The 21,536-nt window shown below is 53.4% G+C and overlaps 1 protein-coding gene across 4 annotated transcripts; it reads left to right on the forward strand.

Annotated features, from left to right (window-relative positions):
- Positions 1–1,107: 1,107 nt before the first annotated feature.
- Positions 1,108–18,765, forward strand: HPN (hepsin). Of its 4 annotated transcripts, XM_081107459.1 has the most exons (13): positions 1,108–1,576; positions 2,130–2,199; positions 7,755–7,856; positions 7,939–7,980; positions 13,750–13,879; positions 13,952–14,074; positions 14,219–14,259; positions 14,500–14,665; positions 14,765–14,955; positions 17,449–17,544; positions 17,737–17,879; positions 18,040–18,204; positions 18,419–18,765. In XM_081107459.1, the coding sequence occupies exons 2-13, from the start codon at positions 2,184–2,186 to the stop codon at positions 18,455–18,457; spliced, it is 1,254 nt and encodes a 417-aa protein (XP_080963585.1). In that variant the 5' UTR covers positions 1,108–1,576; positions 2,130–2,183; the 3' UTR covers positions 18,458–18,765. The 4 variants fall into 4 exon arrangements, with proteins under 4 accessions (XP_080963585.1, XP_080963584.1, XP_080963583.1 ...); XM_081107458.1 differs by having other exon boundaries at positions 13,750–14,074; XM_081107457.1 differs by having other exon boundaries at positions 18,040–18,753.
- Positions 18,766–21,536: the final 2,771 nt, after the last annotated feature.

Consider the following 21,536-nt stretch of genomic DNA (forward strand, 5'->3'; position numbering starts at 1 on the left):
GGTCCTGGTTCATTCCGCATAAACGAATCAGGAGGCTTTGTTAAAATTAAAAGCGGCAAAGTATTGGGGTTTGCAAACAAACACTATCGTGTAATACCCAGCGTGTTCCCAAGAAGAGATGAAAATTGAGAGTTCTTATAGTAAAAAGTACATTCTTGAGGGGAAAAATCAGTTCTGCATTCTTGGCTTCTGAATGGATCTGAAGTTGTGATCAGATGTCAGGGGTCTGGGTACATGAACCGTCTTCCCTAAGTTCTTCAGGGGGCGGTTCTAGGGTTTCTATCTCCAGCCATTGATGCACAGCTGAAAAGTTCAAAAGTTCTAGTTCCAAGTGTAGTCAAAGCAAAAAGAGAATTGTTTCCTTATACCTTAACCTAACTGACTTCAGACATTTAACAGCCCGACTATAGTGACTCCATTTCATTTCTTCACTCATTCCTCAGCAGTGTGGGTCTCTCTGGAGTGGTGGGAGTTGGAGGGGGAAGGAGGGAGAGGGGAGGGAGACGGGGGGCTGAGTGGGGTGAGCAGGTGCGTCTGATTGTGCGAGGACAGCCTCGCCGGGTGAGAGCTGTGGTCTGTGTTTATGTGGCTGTGCACAGTCAGGTGTCTGGCTGTTTATCTGGACCTGGGGTGTGACGTGGGTCACTCTTGACCACTAGTGTGACAGTGTGTATTTGCCATTGGTCACTTCCGGCCACTTGGCTTGGGCCTCAGCACTCAGTGCTGCCTTTTCCGGGCCAAGCCCCCTTCCCCCTACCTAGGACTCTACAGGCTCCAGAGGTCATTGCTGCAGGCAGCAGAGAGGCTGCCAAAGCAAACCAGCCCCCGTGACTTGTAGGAAAGCAGCTGGGGGAGGAGGCTGGTGGTGGTGGTGGTGGGGGGGGTGTATGTATAAGCAGGGCAAAGCAGACGGGCTGGGCAGGGGACTTGGGAAGGGTCAGAGGCTGGAGCAAGAGTTGGGGCGGGGGAGGAGTCCGGGGAGGGAACTGGGGCAGGGACAGGGACTACCTTGTTCAGGAGCTGGACAGGGGGTGTTGCAAGGGGCCGGGGTGGACAGGGACAGAGTTAGGCCTGAGCTGGGGTAGGGCGGGGGCTGGGCAGGAGGCAGGAGAAGGAGCAGGGCAGTTGGGGCACTCTGTCTGACTCCCTCTAATTCATATCCCCATTCTTTAGTCTTCTTAAGCAACCCCAGCCTGCTCTGTCTCCCCAAACCCGTGTACCCAGACCAAACCGGCCCCTACTCCCACCTCCCCTGACTGGCACACCTGGGCCCACCCCTCAGGCTGGAGGGAGGCAGGTGGCTGGGCTCCCCTGGTCCAGCCCCTGCAAACCCTGCCCCACCAGCCAGGTGGCCTCTGGCGCTGCCAATCCCTTTGCCCGCCCCTCCACACCCCTTTCCCCGCCTCCTGCCCAGCCCCCTCCTCCTCAGGTGAGGCAGCCAGGCCTAGCAGGCCCCACGCCGCTGCCTCTGCCTCCTGGCCGCCGCTGCGGGGCCACCATGCTCCTGCCCAGGCCTGGAGACTGACCCTCAACTGGCACCATCTCTCAGCTTCGCCCCCACCGGCCGGACCCCAGGGTAAGGACCAGGGCCCTCAGTTCCAGTCGCCAGGCCAGGGTCCCCTCACTCCCACCCAGCCCAATGCTCCCCTCCCAATTGAGGGACTCCCAGGGACCCCAGGAGTGGGCTCTCTGACTTCTCTCCAAGGGCCTTGGAGCAGCCCCCCCTTCTTCAGATTCAGAGATTGGGCCCCAGTCTCCTGCTCCCTCAGAACTAGGTGTCCTGCCCCTCCACCCCTCCAACCTCATACCACGGAGTCCTGGCCCCCCAAACCATCTTTCCCTAGGGCCCAGGGTTTCAGGCCCCCACTCCGCCTAGGAATTGAGACCCTCAGTCCTCTGTCCTCCAGGCTCAGACATGGGAGCCCCCAGCCTGCACATCAAGGTGTCTCCCTGGCCACCGGTCAGACACTGACCCCATCCTTGAACCCAGCCTAATCTGCGTCCGTGATCACGGCGTGCTCTGGCCAGGGCCCAGGTCCTCCAGCCTCCCTGGATGGGCGCCTGGGACTGGGGGCACTGGAGCTGGGCTGGGCTCCCCAGGCCCTGCCTTTCCGTTCATCTCCCCACAGGTCCTGCCCCGGCCCAGGAGGTCAGCCGGGGAATCATTAACAAGAGGCTGTGACATGGCGGAGAAGGAGGGTGAGTCCCCCTTTCCCTGAGCCCCAGCTTTAGCTCTTCCTGACGCCCCTCCTTCTGTGCTTTCTTCCCAACCCTCCACCCCCTTGGAGCCCCCTCTCTCTGGCACTCCTCCTGGGCCCATCCCCACCCCCTCTGAAGCCTTCACCTGATTAACTATTAACCACATGTTCTGTGAGTCTGTGCCACCACCTTCCCACCTGCTACCCCGCATGACCTTCCGGCTCTTGCCTCAGTTTCCCCTCACCTCCCAGCAATTCCTCAGCTGGCCCTGGGCCTCTCCTTCCTTTGGGGCTATGGTGGGGAGACTGGCTGTGGCGGTTAAGGACACAGACTCTGGAGTTGAACCTTTGGGCCTGAGGTTGAATCTGCTTCTGCCACTTTTTTGTTGTATGATCTTGTGCACGTGACATCATTTTTCTGGACTTCAATTTCCCCCCTGGGTCAGGCATGGGTCCTAATGCCACATGAGGTTGTTGGGAGCAGGGACAGCAGCAGGGCAGGGCGTGAGGTTGGGAGCAAGATGATGGCGGGGGCTTAGCGTGTGAGATGTACGCTGTTAACCAAAGCTCACGACAGAGGTCAGCAGACTTGGAATCCCAGGGATCTGAGACCCCCACCAATTCAGACATTCCTCCTGCCGCCTGGCATTGTGGGCAAAAGGGCAGAGGGAGGACTTTGGACCTGGCAGGTTAGAAGGAGAGGGGAGAGAGCAGAGAAACTACTCCAGGGCGATGGGAAGAAGCCACTGCCGAGTGGCTGGCACTCAGGGGCTCTTGGCAGCCCCCAGCCAGGGCTTCCCACAGCCTGGATATGTCACCCTTCTCCACGCGTGGGAGCCAACTGGGGGCCCGGAGGGGCGGCTCTTCCTCCCCGCCCTCGAGCTGGGTGGACTCCCGCTCTTCCTCCTGGAACCAGGCTAGCTGGGTTCGGTCCTAGGCAGGAGTGCGTTCTAGCTTTAAGGCCCTGAGCAAGCAGAATGCCTAACTCTCTGGGCCTCAGTCTCTTCATCTGTAAAATGGAGATGGTACTCATGCACACCTCGCAGGGTGGTGTGAGTATTTAATTCAGGAAGTGCTGAGTATGTCGTCTGCAATGATCAGTGTGAATCCCTGGCCTCCTTGGGTCTCAGTACAGTTAGCCACTCAGACCCAACCATTCAGCGGTGGCCAGAGTGCGGCCAAGCTTCCAGGGGCTCAGGAGGAGGCACTCCCTGCATTCCAATAGTCATACCACCTGGTGAGGTGTGCAAGGGTATCATCTCTATTTTGCAGACGACATTGGGAAGGATGGTCGGGTCTGGGTACAGAGAGAACTGAGTCACAGTGGGCTCCAGTGCGTCCTCAGTCAGCTCAGGCCCTGTCTTGGGGGGCAGTCTGGCTGGAGGGTGTGGTCAAACCTGGACACAGATGCTGAAAGGTTGTGGTGCTGTGCTTACTTGCTGGGTGACCGGGGGTAGGTGGCTGCACCTCTCTGGGCCTCTTTTCCTCACCCATAAGCCAGGGTGGGGATAACTATGGTACCTTCCTCAGGAACAGTTGCAAAGACTTGAGGATCTGCAGGACAGGCCCGTGCGTTGGCATGCGGGTTGAGAGCCATTGCTGCCGCCGTGGCTGCTCGGCTTTGTGTTGGGCCCAACTCGAGGGCCTTGGTGCTCCTGGGGACTCAGCCTTGGAGGTGATATCTGAGTTGACACTCGTGATGAGGAGGGAGTAGCAGGGTATGCCAGGCAGAGGGAACAGCCTAGCTCCGTGGTCGGCAAACTGCGGCTCGCGAGCCACATGCGGCTCTTTGGCCCCTTCAGTGGTGTGGCTCTTCCTAAGCCTTAGGAGTACCCTAATTAAGTTAATAACAATGTACCTACCTATATAGTTTAAGTTTAAAAAATTTGGCTCTCAAAAGAAATTTCAATCGTTGACTGTTGATATTTGGCTCTGTTGACTAACCAGTTTGCCGACCACTGGCCTAGCTAAATGTCGGCAAGTAACAGACTGCTGGGGGCGCGGTGGCACATGGCTGCTTTGGGTATTCCTGGGAGTAAAGTTGAAATGGAGCTGATTGGGTGATGAGGTGTGTCAGTGGGACTGAGGTCTGTTCCCACTGTTTTTGAGGAGGGGCAGGCAGATGCCTGGGTGTGCTGGGTCTCTCCACAAGATGGCGCTGTCATTCATTGTTTCTCTTTTCTAACTGATATCTGTAAGTCCTGTGGTTTCAGTTGTTTTTTGGAAAGGCTCTCAGGTTAGTGGAAATATATGTTCAACTCTCAAATCTCCAACAGCCGTGCTTATGTGCTAGGGTTGCTGGCGCCACAGGGCTGAGGGCCTTGGACTATGTCCTGTGGAACATTGGGGAGTCACGGAGAGTTCTAGGGAAAGTAACGACAGGTTGGGTTTGATATTTAGCAAGAGCCCCCAAGCTTCCATGTAGAGGCTGGACCAGAGGGGGAGCCTGAGTCAGGGGCAGGGAAGGAGCAGGTGGACAGGAGACATTCAGGAGGCCTGCAAGCTGGGGACCTGCAAGCTCTGACGGGAGGAAGGTGTCCTGCAGAGGAGGGGCAGCCTGAGGATGAGGGCCGCAGACGGGACCTGGGGATTTGGGGAGACATGGAGGCCAGTGTGGGACCTGAGGTGTGAAAGGCCTAGAGGATTCCAGGAGGGGACGTCTAAGAGGCTGCAGGACCCTAATCTGCAGGAGTGTCCCAGCCCAGGACAGAAAAGGGAAACTGAGGCTGTGGAGGCGGGTGAGACAGACTTGGAAGTAAGGAGGCATGAGGTGGGCGCGGGGAGAGACCATGGCCTGCTCTGTGAATTCCAGATTTCAGAGATAACTAGGTCAGGAGATGGAGAAGGCACTGTTGGAGAAGGAGAAGGAAAGGCCTTGGGTGTCCCAGAATTTAAATGAGGGGCCTTCCATTCAGGAAGCTGAAGTTGGGTCTGAGGGGGACTGAGACCTGAAGCCGTCAGCTGAGTGGAGTCTCAGAGACAAGGAGCCAGAGACGTCACTTGTGAGGGTTTTACAGACAAATGGTGGGGGCAGAAGGAGGTGCCCCTGCAGCAGTGCAGAGCAGAGCCTCTGGGTGAAGTCGGGGTGGGGTGGGGGGGCGGGGGGCTGCTCACTGGTCTCAAAGGCCTGTGGCTCCCATAGCATCACGACCAGGATGGCCCTCTCTCAGAGCGAGGGCGCTGCCTGTCCGCCAGAGGCACCTGTTTGGGGGTTGCTCGAGTCCCCGGAACCAGAGGGCATGGAAGGAGTCTCTTCCTCTCGCCCTCGGAGACATGGGTGACAGCTTCCTGCCTTAGCAGGCACAGCAGAGTGCGGCTAAAAACAAAGGAACCAGGACGCCCACCAGAACCAGGAAAATGCTTGGGTACAGAGTTGGGAGTGGGCCCGGGAGGCCCTCCTGAGACATGGCGAGGTCTGCCAGCTGGCCTCTGTGGAGGGAGGGAGTGTTCTCTCATGCCTGACGAGAATGCTGGGCTCTCACATTCTTAAGACACCCAGACAGTGGCCCATCCCAGGAAGGTCCTGAACCACTTCCCGCTCTGTTCCAGGTGCTTGGCTGGCCCTGTGCCTATTGGCCAGACGACCATGCCACAGATGAGAGAACGGGGTCTCTTGTAGCCCTGGGAGTGCCTTGCAGATGCCAAGGGCAGTAAGGCACATGCCAGGCCCAGCTGAAGGCTTTCAGCAGCCTTTTCTTTCTGTTCCTTCTGAAATGCCTAGCAAAGGGGTTGGCTTTTAATCCCCAGGGGCCCTGCTGTACAAGGAATAAAAGCCATCTTCTCCTCAGGCCCCAGCCTCCCTGGCTGGCCCCAGCTTTGGTTCCACTGTCTTCCCCAAGTGCATGCCATTCTGGCCATGTAAGTGGCCTCTCTTGCCCTCTAACAGATCATGCTTATTCTTGCCTCAAGGCCTTTGACTATGCTCTTCCCTCTGCCCAGTGTTCTTCCTTAAGATCTTTGCATGGCTGGCCTCACCCTTCAGGTCTTAGCTCAAAAGTCACTTATTAGGGCCGGGCTTGTGTGGCTCAGTGGTTGAGCATCGACCAAGAGGTTACTGGTTTGATTCCTGGTCAGGGCACATGCCTGGGTTGGAGGCTCGATTCCCAGTATGGGGCGTGCATGAGGCAGCTGATCAATGAGCTTTCTCTCTCATTGATGTTTCTATCTCTCTATCCCTCTCTCTTCTTCTCTCTCTTTCTCTCTCTCTCTCTCTCAAATCAATAAAAAAAAACAAAAACACAAACCCGTATTTTTTAAAAAATCACTTGTTAGGGAGGCTCTCCTTGAGCACCCTGCTGCCCCAACATGCATTATTTCTTTAGTCTTTGCCACCGCTGGAAATTATCAAGTTCATTTATTGTCTACTTGTTTACTTCCCCCTCACCTTACACACATGAGGATGTGAGCCCCATGGCCAGCATCTCATCCGTCTTGTTTTGAGATGTGTCCCTAGAGCCTAGAATGGTACCCAGTACACAGCCGCTGCTCAACGGGACAGTGAAGGAATAAGGCTCCGCTTTACCAACGAGAAGCCCGAGGCCACAGAGGTGAAGGGCGTTGCCAGGGCCGCACTGCTTTAGTGACTGAAAGGCACTTTCTGAGAACTCGCTATATGCCAGGGACTATGTACCGGGAGAGGTAGCACGGCTTAGTGGTTATGCATTTGAGCCCCAGCTCCAAACCTTCCCAGGGCTCAGGACCCAGCACTGACTCTTGCTAGCTGAGTCACTTCAGGCATGTGATTCTTCTCTGGGCCTCAGTTTCCCCTCTCTGAAAAATGGGACTCATAACTGAGATAAGGACTGAATAAATTAATGCATTTAGAGCAGTACTTGGAGCGTAATAAGCATCTGATAAAAAGTTTGGCTATTATTATTTAAAAGAACTTTGTCATTCAAAAGTATTGTTTTTAGAGGTGAGTACTAGGTGGATGCCCGTTAAATAGGTGAGGAAACTGAGGCGCAAAGAGGTGATGTCACCTGTCCAAGGTCTCAGCTAAGAGTGGGGAAGGTTAGTATTTATAAGTGAGGCTGGCAGGTTTTCAAACTTAAGTTCTTAACCTCCAGGGGCAAACTTGACCTTGGAGCTGGGTTCTGTGGGGAAAGTCTGGTACCCAGGGACAGAGGGTCTGGAACATTAGAGAGAAATGAGGCAGTGAGGGAATGCCAAGCAGCAGGGAAGAAAGCTGCCAAGAGGGCAAAGGTCAGGAGTCACAGCCCCCAAGAGGCTCCAAGAACGTCTGGGAAAGTTAGCAGAAGTGAGAGGTCCAGGAAGAGATGTCCCAACGTGATGACGGAGCTAAAAGCAGTGTCACTGGGGGAGGAGAAATGCCAGGAGTGTAGGCAGCGAGGGTGGCAGCTGTCCCAGCCACTCCCCTTCCCAGCTGCAACCCTTGAGGAGCTGGACACCTGGCCATCCTCGCTGCAGGGCAGAGGCAGCCCTGCCAACTGGGCCTGGTAGGCTCAGACATGTGGGGGAGACCGAGCTGGCCCTACGCGCAGACCCCACCCTGATGAGGATGGCCTGGCAGTGGCCCCAGCATGGTCTCTGTTGCAGGTGGCCGGACTGTGCCATGCTGTTCTGGATCCAAGGTAGCAGCTCTCACTGCAGGGACCCTGCTGCTCCTGACAGGCATCGGGGCAGCTTCCTGGGCCATTGGTGAGAGCGGCCCCCTGCACCTCTACCCTCCCCTGCCCCTGCGGCCCCAGCCTACCTGCCCTCACCTCTGCCTTCTCTGCAGTGACTGTTCTACTCAGGAGTGATCAGAAGCCACTGTATCCGGGTGAGTAAAGCAGGGCCCTCTGGGGCGCCCGGGAGGAGCCTGTGCTGGGGGAGCTCCGTGGAGGGGGTTGGAATGAATGCACTCGTGCTGAGTGCTTGTCTGGACCAGGTGCTGCTGAAAGCAATGCACTTGTCTAACCCAGTGTTTTCCAGGCTCTAAATGTGTTACCCATTAATGTATCATAAAATTAAATCAGTGAGTGGAAAATCGGATTTTAAAACGTATGAAGTAGATGAGACTAGAAAATATTCGAATGAGTCTCTCTCGTAAGAAAACTCTTGCTAATCTTTTATTTTGGTTTTATGAGGGTGGGATTGTTATTCTCTCCATTTTAAAGATGGGGAAACTGAGGCTCAGAACCATGGCATGGTTTGCCTCAGAAAACATAAGTTCAAGGCCACATCACGATGGAAAGCGGGGTTTTTTTGTTTTGTTTTGTTTTGTTTTGTTTTTAACTGCAGAGCGTAGACAAAACATGTCTGAGAGGCACGGTATGAAACCAGTGAGCTCTTCTCGCTCCCCTAGAAGGTAGCTTCTGTTATCCCCATTCACAGATGTGGAAAGTGAGGACCAGAGAGGACACACAGCTGGTCAGTGATGGGACCAGGAGTAGCTCTCAGACTTGCCTGATAGCGAAGTGTCTGCAGCAGGCAGGAGAGAGTGACCACACTGATAACAGGCACAGAAGCTCATTGTGGAAGGAATGAATGAACTGCCCAAAATGCCAACTCCCAGCTGCCTTTTCGTGGTCCAGGACAGCACGAAGGAAGGGCAAGTTGGGTGATGGGATGTCTTTTTCACTCCCACGCGCCCCATCTACTTCCATAAAGGACTCAGCTCACATTAAGAGAAGAAATGAAAATCCAGACAAGGGAAGCCAACATCAGTGCTAGTTGTCATAGCAGCACTTACATGTGCCAAGCACAGGCCTTGGGCTCTACAGGTGTCCATTCATTAAATCCTCACAACAGCCCATTTTAATATGGGGAAACTGAGGCACACAAAGGCCAGGCGATATGCTGCAGGTCACAGAGCTAGTAAGCTCTGGGGTCTGGAACCCGGCCGCTGGATTCAGCTCTTATGCAGAAGCTCTACGTGCTATGGCTCCTCAAGAAATGGGAGCTGCCATAGTGAGGGCTCACATATGCCAGGCCCTGGCTGTGGCCCTTGCACAATAGCCTGGTGAAGCTGGAGCTATTTTCATCACCCCAGGTGGGGAAACTGAGGCCATTGAAGTGCATTGACTTGCCCAAGACCACATGTCGCATCAGGGGCAGGGCAGAGGGATCGTGCCCCTGCCAAGTCCCTCCATGGCTCCCCACCACCATTGGGCTCTCAGCAGGGCTTTCTACGCCCTCACTTCACACTTGCCCCTGGCACTCTCATACCCTTGAAGGACCCTCCTGGCACTATAGCCTTTGTTCACCCACCTCTTTCCAGCTCGTACCTAGAGGCAGGTTTCAGGGTTCTGCAGTGTCACTGCCAAGTGGGGGCCCTGGCAGAGTCTCCATGTTCTCATGTATAAGCTTGGGGTGAGAATTAGAGGACATAATGATCCAGGCAGGGCTTGGCTCTCAGCCAACTAGGTAAACAGTGGCTTTAACTTCCCTGAGCAAGGCCTTCCCGCACTCCCAGACCGCCTGTTCCCCAAGCCCGTGGCCATCCCGCTGCCCGGGTAAAACTCTCCTCACACTCACAGTGGATTATTTACTCCTGGAGAATTTTAGGAGGGCAGGGCATTTTTTTTTACTGCCCCAGACAGTGTCCTGAACATGGTGGGTGCTCAGGAATTCATTTATTTTTAATCCTTACTTGAGGATATTTTTCCACTGATTTTTTAGAGAGAGTAGAAGAGAGAGGGAGAGTTTGCCTCCTGCATGTGCCCCGACCAGGGCCTGGACCTGGGAGAACTAGATACGTGCCCTTGACCAGACTCGAACCCAGGACCCTTTGGTCTGCAGTCCGGCGCTCTATCCAACGAGCCAAACTGGCTAGGGCAGGAAATCTTTGCTTAATGAATGAGCACAAATACAAACCGCTAAGATGAACTAACTTGTCCTGGGCTTCACTGAACGGAAGGCAACAGGCCACAGTTCTGACCAGCTCAGGCCAGTGCCCGCACCCTTGCCCTTCAGCTGTACTTGGGGTTTTCAAAAAGTGTTGGGAAATTACAAAACAAAAAACAAACAAAACATCCCCACAAAAAAATAAAACTATACCCTTGCCTCATTTTTCTGGGGTTGTCACACTTGTAAATATATCAGGCAATTTGGTAAGCAAACAAGGTGACCCAGGACACACTTTGCATTGACTAAAATGATACAAATGAGAATAAGAATTTAAAAGTGAGAGAAAGAGTGGCACAAAATAAGGCCACTGAACTCTTCTAAATTATAAGGCATTTTCTATTTCTTCCCCCTCCACCTTCCCTAAAACACAATCACAAAGTGATGTTTTCCTATAACCTCATGCTTTTTGGAAATCACATTTCTGGAGCACTTATTTCAAAATAGGAATTTTACTCCACCCCACTTGGTATTTCAAATCCAAGTCTTGGTCTTGGAACTCAGGGGGCGGTGGGTACCACCCACCAGAGGTGCCGGGAACCCCCTGCTCAACCCCAGAGCAAGGGGCCATGATTAAAGCAAGCAGGCAAGCCAGGAAACGCCTTTACAAATTTTTTTTAATTTAAATATACCGGGATGACATTGGTTATAGACTTCAAGTGTGCATTTCTATGAAAAATGGCCTGTATATCGCATCATGTGTTCATCACCCAAAGTCAGGTCTTCCTCCGTCACCATATATTTGACCCCTTTGCCCTTTACTTACCCCCCAACCCCCTTCCTCTGTTAACTACCATATTGTCTGTGTCTGTGAGTTTTTGTTTGTTTATCTTGTCTGTTCGTTTGTTGCTTTTAGTTTTATATCCCACATATGAGTGAAATTATATTGTTCTTGACTCTGACTTATTTCAGTCAGCATGACATTCTCAGGATCCATTCATGTTGTTGCAAATGGCAGCATTTCATCTTTTCTTATTAGCTCTTAGTCTGGGCTGTGGGTGAGTGTATTTGGGGTGGGGACAAGGAAGGGTCTCTGTTAGACCCACAGAAGGAGCAGGGGGTATGCAGGTCAGCAGGCCTGGTTTGAAATCCTGGCTCTGCCAGTTTTTAGGCCCCTGGAAAAATACATTCTTTCTGAGGCTGTTTCTTTTCCTTTTAAAAATTATTTATTTTTATTTTAAAATCTTTTTTGTTGAAAGTGTTACATATGTCCCCTTTTCCCCCCATTAACCACCTCCAGCCCTCCCTCCTCCCCGCCCCCACCAGGCTTTCAGAGGTTGTTTCTTCCTCTGTAAGATGGACATAGAAATGGTCTCTGCCTCCCGGATGGTATGGGAGAGAATATGACACATAGCATGGGGCCAGCCCATGGACAACCCCAGGAAACGTAGTATGATTATTTCTGCGCTATTATTGTTTCACCCCTACGAGGGGAAGTTGCCTAAGAGGCCGTGTAGGGCAACGTTAAAAGCTTGGGGTTTGGAGTCACTGGGGCCTGAGTACATACCCTCTCTGCCTCGTTTGGCGATGTGGGGCAAGTCACCCTGCCTCCCCAAGCTTCCCCTCACCCATGTGGAAAATGGGGATGACCTTTGTGGCCTCGGGGCACAGTGATGGACAGCATGTAGCATAGCGCTGGTGCACAGTAGGTCCTCAGCAGGACAGGGTTCTCCCTGGAAGTCCTTGCCCAGATCTGTGGGGCTTGGGGAAGACTGCTCAGCTTGGTGTCTCACTGGGTTTTCCCTGACAGGTTGTGAAAGTGACTTTCACCAGAATCAGGGTCCCAGAATGTGCTCTCAGAACAGCAGTCATGTGGAGGCAGGAGAAAAGGAGAGGCCCACAACCGATCTTCCCCCCAACCTACCTCCCGCTTTCCCCATCCCTGTCAGTGGCAGCTTAGTCCTTCAAGTGGCTCAGGCCAAACACCTTGGAATTGCCCTTGTCCCCTCTCCTTAATCCAATTGTCCCCAAACCCTGTGGGCTCCACCTGTAAAATCTGTCCAAAATCTAAATTCTTCTCCCCCTCCAGTGCTCCACCCTGGCCCAGCCTCCATCCTCTCCCTTCTGGACATCACAGCCACCTCTGTCTCCTGCTCCTCCCCACACCCCCGCCCTGTTCTCCACACACAGCCAGAGGGAGCCTGTGAACCCTAGGCAGGTCAGAGCCCTCCTGGCTCAGATCCTCCCCAGGAGCACCTCACTCCTGGTAAAAGCAAAGTCCCTAGAGTTGATCCAGTCTGTCTCCTGCCTCACCTTCCCCTCGCTCACTTTGCTCCAGCCTCCTTGCTATTCCTCAGCCCCCAACCCCCAGCCTGAGAATCTTTGCACTTGCATTGCCTTCCCTTGGCCTAGTTTTCTGTCCCCTCACTTTTCTTCACAACTCTCTTTCTCACTTCCTTCAGGTCTTCGTTCCCTTACCACTTCTCGGGAAGCTTTCCTTCCCAGCTATTGAAAATCGCAGCCTCACCCCAACCTCACTGCTCATACCAGCACCCTGATTCTGTCAAAGCTTGATTTGTCTCCCTGGCCCCTTCTTTGGTGACACATGATCTATTTTCCTTATCTGTGCCTTTTCTTATCCATCTCACCTATTGGCCTTGGAATGCCACAGAGCAGGGGTTTTGTCTGATTTGTTCACTGCCTAAACTAGAGCCGGCATGTACTGAGTGGGGAATGTAAATAAATATGACTAAGGGCTGTGGCCTGGCTTAGGGATGAACAAGGGTCCTCTGGCCATGTGTGGGGAGCGGCCTGTGAGGAGGTGAGAGGACAACAGCTTTCAATACCCCCAGCACCAGGCAGGAGGAATCCGCCCAGGCGCTGTTCAGCCCTCCTGTGTGTCCCTGCCCTGCCTCGTCTCCGTGTGAAAATGTGCCTGGTTGGGTGGCGATTATTGTTATTTCCCTCACCCCAGACTTTGGCTTGGTGAGGGCTGTCTTAGTCATCTTTGTGTGCCTAGCATCGCCCCTCTTAGGACTAAGCATGAAGTATGAGTCTAGTTAAAGCTTAGTTTGGTGAATGAATGAGTGAATGAATGAATACTACATCCTCTGCTTGGAGAATTATGCACTTTAATATACTCAAGTCCTACAGGAAAGATAGCTATCCTTTCCTCTTTTTTAAATTTAAGACTATAGGATGTCTTTAAATATTTTGGCAATCTGATGTATTAGTCAAGGGTCTTCAGATGGCCAAAGACAGAAGAAGAAAAATAAACTGGTTAAGTGAAAAAAGGGAATGATTAACTCAACCACTCCTGGGGGTTCTTCAAGCCTGGCTCCATCAGGAGCTTAAAACTATTAGCAGAAATCTCTTGGCTTTCCTCTATGTTGTCTTATTTGTCCCTTCACGTGGGCAGAGATGGCCCAGCACGTGCGGCCTCACACACCATTCCCTTGGGGACTGGTTGAAACAGTTTCCCTTTTTCCAAATGTCCCAGCAAAGTCCCAGAGTTACAGCACGTGAGCAGCCAGCTCAGGAAGTCCTGTGGACAGAGGCACTGCCCTGCTCCCAGCAGGCCAGCCGAAGTCCCAGGGCGGCTGTTCCTGGGTCTAATTTGTCACGTGCTCTTCCGGACACAGGAGTGTGGGGGGCATGGGGTGCTCTGATCGGCCCAGCTGGGACTCGGACTAGAACACATGGCGGAGCACAGCCAGGAAGGCTGGGCAGGAGGCGAGCGTGTGGCCGTCCTGTCTCCCTGCAGTGCAGGTCAGCCCAGCAGACACTCGGCTCACAGTCTTTGACGAGACGGAGGGGGCGTGGCGGCTGCTGTGCTCTTCGCGCTCCAATGCCAGGGTGGCGGGACTCAGCTGTGAGGAGATGGGCTTCCTCAGGTACTGGGGTGCCCCTTGGAGGGGTGGCAGTGGGACGGTGGGAGGAGCAGGCCTGACCCCTGCCCTGCCCAGGGCACTGGCCCACTCGGAGCTGGATGTGCGGACAGCGGGTGCCAACGGCACGTCAGGCTTCTTCTGTGTGGACGAGGGAAGGCTGCCCTACGCCCGGAGGCTGCTTGAGGTCATCTCCGTGTGGTGAGGAGGGCAGTGGGCAGGTGGGGGCACACACCCTGGCCCCGCAGCTCCCAGGCGCTCCTACCTGCTCTTCCTCACTTTCCTTCTCTGTCTGAACTGGCCTCTTTCTGTTTCTCTCTGTCCCCATCCCTGTCTTTCTTACAGTGACTGTCCCAGGGGCCGCTTCCTGGCTACCATCTGCCAAGGTGAGACCCTGACACTCAGAACCCTCTTCCTGAGACCAGGGTAGGACCATGTCCCCCAAGGATGGGTCCATGTCCCCTTCAGGTCTCCCAGGGCAGGGCCTTGTCCCATCGGACAACCCCAAGCAGGCCGTATCCTCTTAGGTCCTCCAAGGACCAGGTCGTGTCCTCTCAGACCTCCTGGGGCAGGGCTGGCCCTGAGGGCTTCCAGGCCCCCACTCCCCCGACTCCCCTCTCTCACAGACTGTGGCCGTAGGAAGCTGCCCGTAGACCGCATTGTGGGAGGCCAGGACACCAGCCTGGGCAAGTGGCCATGGCAAGTCAGTCTTCGCTATGATGGAGCGCACCTCTGTGGCGGGTCCCTGCTCTCCGGAGACTGGGTGCTGACAGCCGCCCACTGCTTCCCTGAGTAAGTGACCCCCATGGCACTGAGGAGGGTAGCGGGGGCAGCGAGGTCGGGGGGCTGTTCCCAGGCAGGCTGCCACCCTCCCCTCCTGTTCCCTGGTAGGCGGAACCGGGTCCTGTCACGATGGCGTGTGTTTGCCGGCGCTGTTGCCCAGGCCTCGCCCCACGGCCTGCAGATGGGGGTTCAGGCAGTAATCTACCATGGGGGCTATCTCCCCTTTCGGGATCCCAACAGTGAGGAGAACAGTAACGATATCGCTCTGGTCCACCTCTCCAGCCCCCTGCCCCTTACAGGTAAGTCTGAGCCCTGGCCTGGGGACTCCTGAGGCCGTGAGGTGAGAGGAGGGACCAGGGGCCTAGTAGTCCATGGTGATAAGGGAAATGCTCTTGGGGGACACAGGCGGGTGCCCACCAGGTAGGAATGGCTAGTGCGGCCGCTTTGTAAAGTCTGGCCGTTCCTCAGAAAGTGAAACATGGAGTTGCCACGCGACCCAGCGATTCCACTCCTGGAGGACGCCCCAAAGAAATGGAAACGCGTGTCCACACAGGAGCTTGTGCACATGCATGCACAGCAGCACTGTTCGCAGTGGTCAGCAGGTGGAAACGACCACATCTGTCCTCTGACAAATGGATAGAAACGTGGCCAATCCATACAATAGAATACTATTTGGCCATAGAAAGGAGCAAACATTTCTGTGATATGCAATGGCCGACCCTTGAAAACATTCTGCTAAGAAAGAAGTCGGGCCAAAGGTCACTGTGTGATTCCGTTTATGTTTCTGTCCAGAACAGGTACCTCTACAGAGAAAGAAAGCAGATTCGTGGTGGCAGGGATGGGGATGAGGAGGGGAGGGGTGACAGCTAAGGACACAGGGTCTCTTTGGGGGCGATGACAATGTCCTAAAACTGATTGTGGTGCTGGATGTACCTTCGTAGGGCCCGCATGCTACTCAACATCTGTGAACCCACTAAAAACCATTGACTTGTGCATCCTAAGTGGGTGAATTGTGTGGTATATGAATTATATATCAAAAACATTTTTTACCCAAAAATCCCCCAATCAAATGAAATGAAGATAATGTTTTAAATATATGGATGAATCAGGCCGTTAAGAGACATTCCCCCTGCAGCTCTCCAGGACATTCCCATGCTCCCAATGAGGAGGACTCACGTGGGGCCAGGGTGTCTCTGACACTTCTCCAGGCTGCCTGGCGGGCTGAGGGCAGGCCTTGGGCTTCTGCTTTCAGCAGGCCATCGTGTGTAATAATAATAAAAACCATGGTGGTGGCGATGGGCCTCCAACAGGCACCAGTCGGATAGAATAGTGAAATAGTACAATAAAGTGATGTGGTGATGAGAGGAATGAACACAAACACTTGCACGGCGCCTTCTCTGTGTCCGGCCCTGTTCTCAGGGTCCTGTGCACAAGCTCATTCAGTTCTCACCGCAGCCTGGGAGGGTGGGTCCTTTTTAAAAAAAAATTATTTTTTTAATAAATCTCCCACCATTTTAAAAAATATATTTTATTGATTTTTTTACAGAGAGGAAGGGAGAGGGATAGTTAGAAACATCGATCAGCTGCCTCCTGCACACCCCCTATTGGGGATGTGCCCACAACCAGGGTACATGCCCTTGACTGGAATTGAACCTGGGATCCTTCAGTCCGCAGGCCAAGGCTCTAGCCACAGAGCCAAACCAGTTAGGGTGATGGGTCCTTTTATCATCCTGTTTTCCACCTGGGGAGAGGTCCCAACAGAGAGAAGGTAAATAATGTCTCAGATTCCCACAGCTGGCAAATGGCAGAGATTTGAGCCCAGGCCTCCTGGCACTGGAATCAGCCTGCAACCCCCAGGCTGTGTGCCAGGGAAGCCAGGACCATTTTGTGGTTTGCATTATACTTATTTTTATGGTTATTTTCTTTTTAATGATTCATGATACTGGTTTTCCATTTAAGGGAGTGATACATGTTCTTTTTCCCCTTAGAACAAAATAAAGTCTCCTCTGTAGTGAAAAGAGTGAGGGATTGACAGCACTGAAGTAAGGAAGTGTCCATGAGGCTTAGGGGGTGGGGTGAGAACGACTTGGGTTTAAAAAACATGGCTGAGGGGTCACAGCTGCAGCGTCAGACGCAGGTCCTTGCCAGCTGTGTGATCTGGGGCCTGCGGCTTTACCTTTCTGTGCTTCAGTTTCCCTCATCCGTAAAAAGGGCTTCCTAGGATTACTGACATGATTGAAAAGGTGAATATGAGTCCTGGCCAGTGTAGCTCAGTTGGTTGAGCACCCCGTGCACCAAAGTTTGCAGGTTTGATTCCCAGTCAGGGCACATGCCTGGGTTGCGGGCTCAACCCGCAGTAGGGGGTGTGTAGGAGGCAGCCGATCAATGTTTCTCTATCATCATTGATGTTTCCCTCTTTCCCTTCCTCTCTCTCTAAAAATAAATAAATAAAAACATAAAAAAAGAACGAGAGAAAAAAGAACACGGGCCTGAGAATTGGGCAATCTGGGTTCAAATTCTGGCTTTGCCAGTCATTGTGAGACTTTGAACGAGTGGCTTGGCCTCGTCCCCGCTTCTGTGAAATGGGGTGAGCGTCCTCCTCCTCCCTGGGCTGATGGAGATGAAAGGAACTGACACGGGAAGGTGCCTGATGCCGAGTGAGCTCTCAGGAGACAGCAACTGCTGCTGTAGCTGCTTTAAAGGACAGAGGAAAGGGTGTGTCAGGGGCACTGGAGGCAGCTGCACAGACACTGGTTCCAGGTAGGGCTGGACCAGCGTGGTCTCTCTCACAGAATACATCCAGCCCGTGTGCCTCCCAGCTGCCGGCCAGGCCCTGGTGGATGGCAAGATTTGTACGGTGACTGGCTGGGGCAACACGCAGTACTACGGTGAGTCTCACCCTCTGCCTGGGAAGCCGCCAATAGGGAGACTGACCTGGGCCGGGGGGGAAGGGCAGTCTGGCAGGTTTGGTGCCTCTTAGCCCTGGGCCATAGGGACACAGGAGCCTGGGGTGGGCACCAGGAGGGGAGGAGGGTGTGCATGCTCACCAGCTCTCCCCAGCCTTGCCCGCACACCCCCAGGCCAACAGGCTGGGGTACTCCAGGAGGCCCGAGTCCCCATAATCAGCAACGATGTCTGCAACGGTCCTGACTTCTACGGGAACCAGATCAAGCCCAAGATGTTCTGTGCTGGCTACCATGAGGGTGGCATTGATGCCTGCCAGGTGAGGGATTGTGGGGGACAGCCCCTGACTCTGCCACTCTAGAGATGGAGACACAGGGCAGTGGGTGGTCCGGCTCCTACCTCAGGGCCAGATGACTCCGTGACCACAGCCCACGGCCAACCGAAAGCACCTCCAGCCTTGCCTCCCCTGCCCCCACCAGGGTGACAGTGGTGGCCCCTTCGTGTGTGAGGACAGCATCTCTCGGACCCCACGTTGGCGGCTCTGTGGCATTGTGAGCTGGGGCACTGGCTGTGCCCTGGCCCAGAAGCCAGGCGTCTACACCAAAGTCAGTGACTTCCGGGAGTGGATCTTCCAGACCATAAAGGTGAAAGTTGGGCCCAGATGGGGCCAGAGGATACGAAAGTCTGGGACTCTCACTGGGGAAAGGGAGGCAGGGTTTTCTGGAGACCTTTGCTCAGGCCTAGAAGAGGCACCCTGTGGAACAGAGGGGCTTCAAAGGGCTTCCTGGAAGAGGAGGCTAGTCGTGGGACTTTCAGGGAAGCCTCTCAGACCTCAGAAGGCCCCAACTGTCTCCCCAGATTCACTCCGAAGCCAGCGGCATGGTGACTCAACTCTGACCTGACCTCTCCTTGCTGCAGACGCCTCGAGGGCCCGGGTTAGCCTAGGTGGCCTCAGCCCCACATGGTGGGATCCACCCTGGGCCTGGGCTGGAACTGTTTCTTCTTGGGCCCAGCCCACAAGTGCAAGGATACCTTCCCTCCAGGGTCCTGTCTTCCACGGTGGCGGGCCCACTCAGCCCTGGGACTACCTGAGACTCACCTTCCTGACCCGCATGTAAATATTGTTCTGCCATCTGGGGATCCCATCTAGGTATCCCTGATGAAAAGCTGTTCTTTAAATAATAAAATTGGTTTTGATTAATGTGGCCTCTGAGTTTGCAAATGTAAGAAGCAATGAGGATATTTTGGGGGAAGGAAACAAGGAATTAGGGCCTGGACCAAACCAGGCAGGGACCGTGACCCTCTCATTCCCACTGGCTCAGGAGAAAAGAATTGATTCGTAACTGGAGATGTCCTGAAGCATCTGGCTTCAGGTACTGTTGGATCCAGCTGCTCAAATATTTTTATCAGAACTGTGCCTGTTTTCCTCGCAAATCTGCTTTTCTCTGGGTCAGCTTCACATCCAAGCAGCCTCCCCTACAAGCAGAGACAGAGATGCCCCGCTCCCCCCCACCAAAAAACAACAAACAGCTCTGCGCTTACACACCATAGACCACTTAGTGCCGGTGGGAAGGGAATGCTTCTTTCCTAACAGCCATAGCGAAAAAGCCCCAGGCCTGCTCTCCCTGGACAGATTTGGGCCATATGCTCATCTCTTATCAAGTCACTGCACACCTGACACATGAGCTGGGAGGGAGGTTTGACCCTCAAGAACTACGTGAGTGGGAGTGGGGGGTTCCCAAAGGAAAATGGGTTGCTATTTCCAGAAAAAAAGAATGTAGATGCCCAATAAGAAAAAAGACATCCACCTTTGGCCAACACAGGAAAAGGCCCTGTAGGATGGAGACAGGAGCACCAGGCCCTGTGAGCACAGCCTGAGACCCCACCTCTTCCTTCATCCAGGCTGGAGGTTGGGTCCCAGCTTCTGACACCCACTGTTTTCTAGAGTGTCTGCCTCTCTTGTGGGGGCCCACCAGGGGGCGCTGCTGCCTCTAAACTGTGAGAAATTAAGGGCCTTTTTGGCTAGTCTTGCCCACTGTTGCTGAAAACCAGATATTCTGCAGGACAACGCTAATTGAGTGCAGGTTTCCCGTAACTTTCAATGGCAACAATTATAATGTTTTGCCCATCAACTACTAGCCCCCAAACAATTTCCTAAAACATTAATTGACCTCTGAATAACTCACTATCTTGGAAAATGCTCCAAGCATCACTCGCTGCACATCAAACTGTGCATGGTTGATCCCCACCCTGCTTAGTCCATCGGAGCACCCAGGTACCTGTCTGGTTGGCAGAGCTCCACGCAGTTTTTCCAGATGCCTGCCTGTGGCTGGCAGTCTTAACCATCCTGTTTGAGGTGTAATTGAAGACCTGACTCATGTGGCTTTGTTAGAAATGCATTGAGTTACAGGACTGTGACTATACACTTTCCTTTGTAATTGTCAGCCAAAAAGTGTACTGTACATGTGTTTTATGAAGTTCTGGGACTCAGAGAATATGGCCCACCCGCGGGTTCTGAGCAGACATGATCACGTCCTGGAGTGTCTGAGCGGACACAGCTCAGCTGGCCAGGAAGGGGCGGTCTAGGAGGAGAGGCTGCTGCTCCGTGGGGACGGAAGGGGCCACGGCCCTGCCCTGGGGGAGCTGAAGAATGTGGCCCTATTTCAGGGTATCTGTCCGATTTGGGGCGTTAAAAGTTAATAGGCAGCTTACTGGGAAAATGTCAATCAGGGGGCCCCTGTGGGTTCTGCCAGCATCATTGCTGCCTTGGAGGGGAAAAGGGGTGGGGAGATTATGATTCACTCAACAGCCAGTTTCCTTTGTATGCTAGGGGTCAGCCAGCCCCAGTTTCTCCTCCTGTTCCCACCAACCTGCCATTTCCCTTCCCCCCGCCCGAGCCCCCCCCCCTGCCCCCCCCCCCCCCCCCCCCCCGCAGAAGTCCCAAAGAGATTAGAAAAATAATAACAACCACAGGGCTGCTTTGAAGTAGTGCTGGAATTTTGGTCTTCAGAATAATTGCCTATCAAAACTCCCACTTCCATGTCATTGCTGTGCATCTCTGAGCCAGAGCATTTGACCAGTCTTATCTAATTACTGTAACCACATCAGCAACAGCAGCAAGGCTCTGCACTCATTGTTATGTTTATAGCTGAATATTCACTTTCAAATATAGAAAAGCCTCCTGGGTGTAACTTGGAATGGAGAGCTCCGTATGCGGTTTATAAGTTGGCATTCTCCAGTCAAATTCAAGGAGAAATGTACAATTATTCTTTCACAACAGCTATTCTGAAAGTAAAATGGCACCATGATTAACAATGATTGTGATGGGCATTCATTTTATATTCAGAAATAATTATTGTGATTGTTCAAATAGTGGTGTGAGTAGGGAATGGATTTTTGTTTCTGCAAAAAGGAATACTACTTAAATCCTGCAGTTATTAAGAGAGCAGCTGTTCCATTTCTACTGCTGTATAACAAACCGCCCTAAACTCAGTGGTATGAAATAGCAACCATTTATTATGCTCAAGATTATGTGGCTCAGAAAGTCAGACTGAGAGCAGCAGGGACCGCTTGTCTCTGCTTCGTGATGTCCAGGTCCTCATCGAGGAGACCGAAAGGGCAGAGTGGCTCAGTGAGAAGGGACTGGACTGTGAGCTTCCTTACCAGCCTGGTTGGTGTCTGGGCTGGAAGACTCCAAGACTGGGCTCAGTTGGGACTTCCAACTTAGTGTCTGTCCAAGCGGCTTGCGCATCCTCCCAGCATGGCTGTCCCAGGACATTTGAATTTCTCGCGTGGCTCGGCTCCAGAGTGAGCATTCCAGTAAATGCTGCCTTTTGCACCCAGTCTCACGTCTGCTTTACTCTGTGGTTGAAGTAGTCACACACCTGCCCAGACCCAATGAGAGGAGACAGAGACAGACCCCCAACTCTCTACCTGTTGAAAAAATTTTGGCCATGTTTTAAAACTGCTACAGGAA

This window comes from Myotis nattereri (genome assembly GCF_964212035.1).
Source record: "Myotis nattereri genome assembly, chromosome: 15".
NCBI lineage: Eukaryota > Metazoa > Chordata > Mammalia > Chiroptera > Vespertilionidae > Myotis > Myotis nattereri.

Excerpts from the sequence above, each read along its gene's own strand:
- HPN (XM_081107456.1), top strand. Across the intron at positions 14,075-14,218 it reads CTTGAGGTCATCTCCGTGTG|TGACTGTCCCAGGGGCCGCT; the intron begins GTGAGGAGGGCA and ends TCTTTCTTACAG. Across the intron at positions 14,956-17,448 it reads CAGCCCCCTGCCCCTTACAG|AATACATCCAGCCCGTGTGC; the intron begins GTAAGTCTGAGC and ends TCTCTCTCACAG.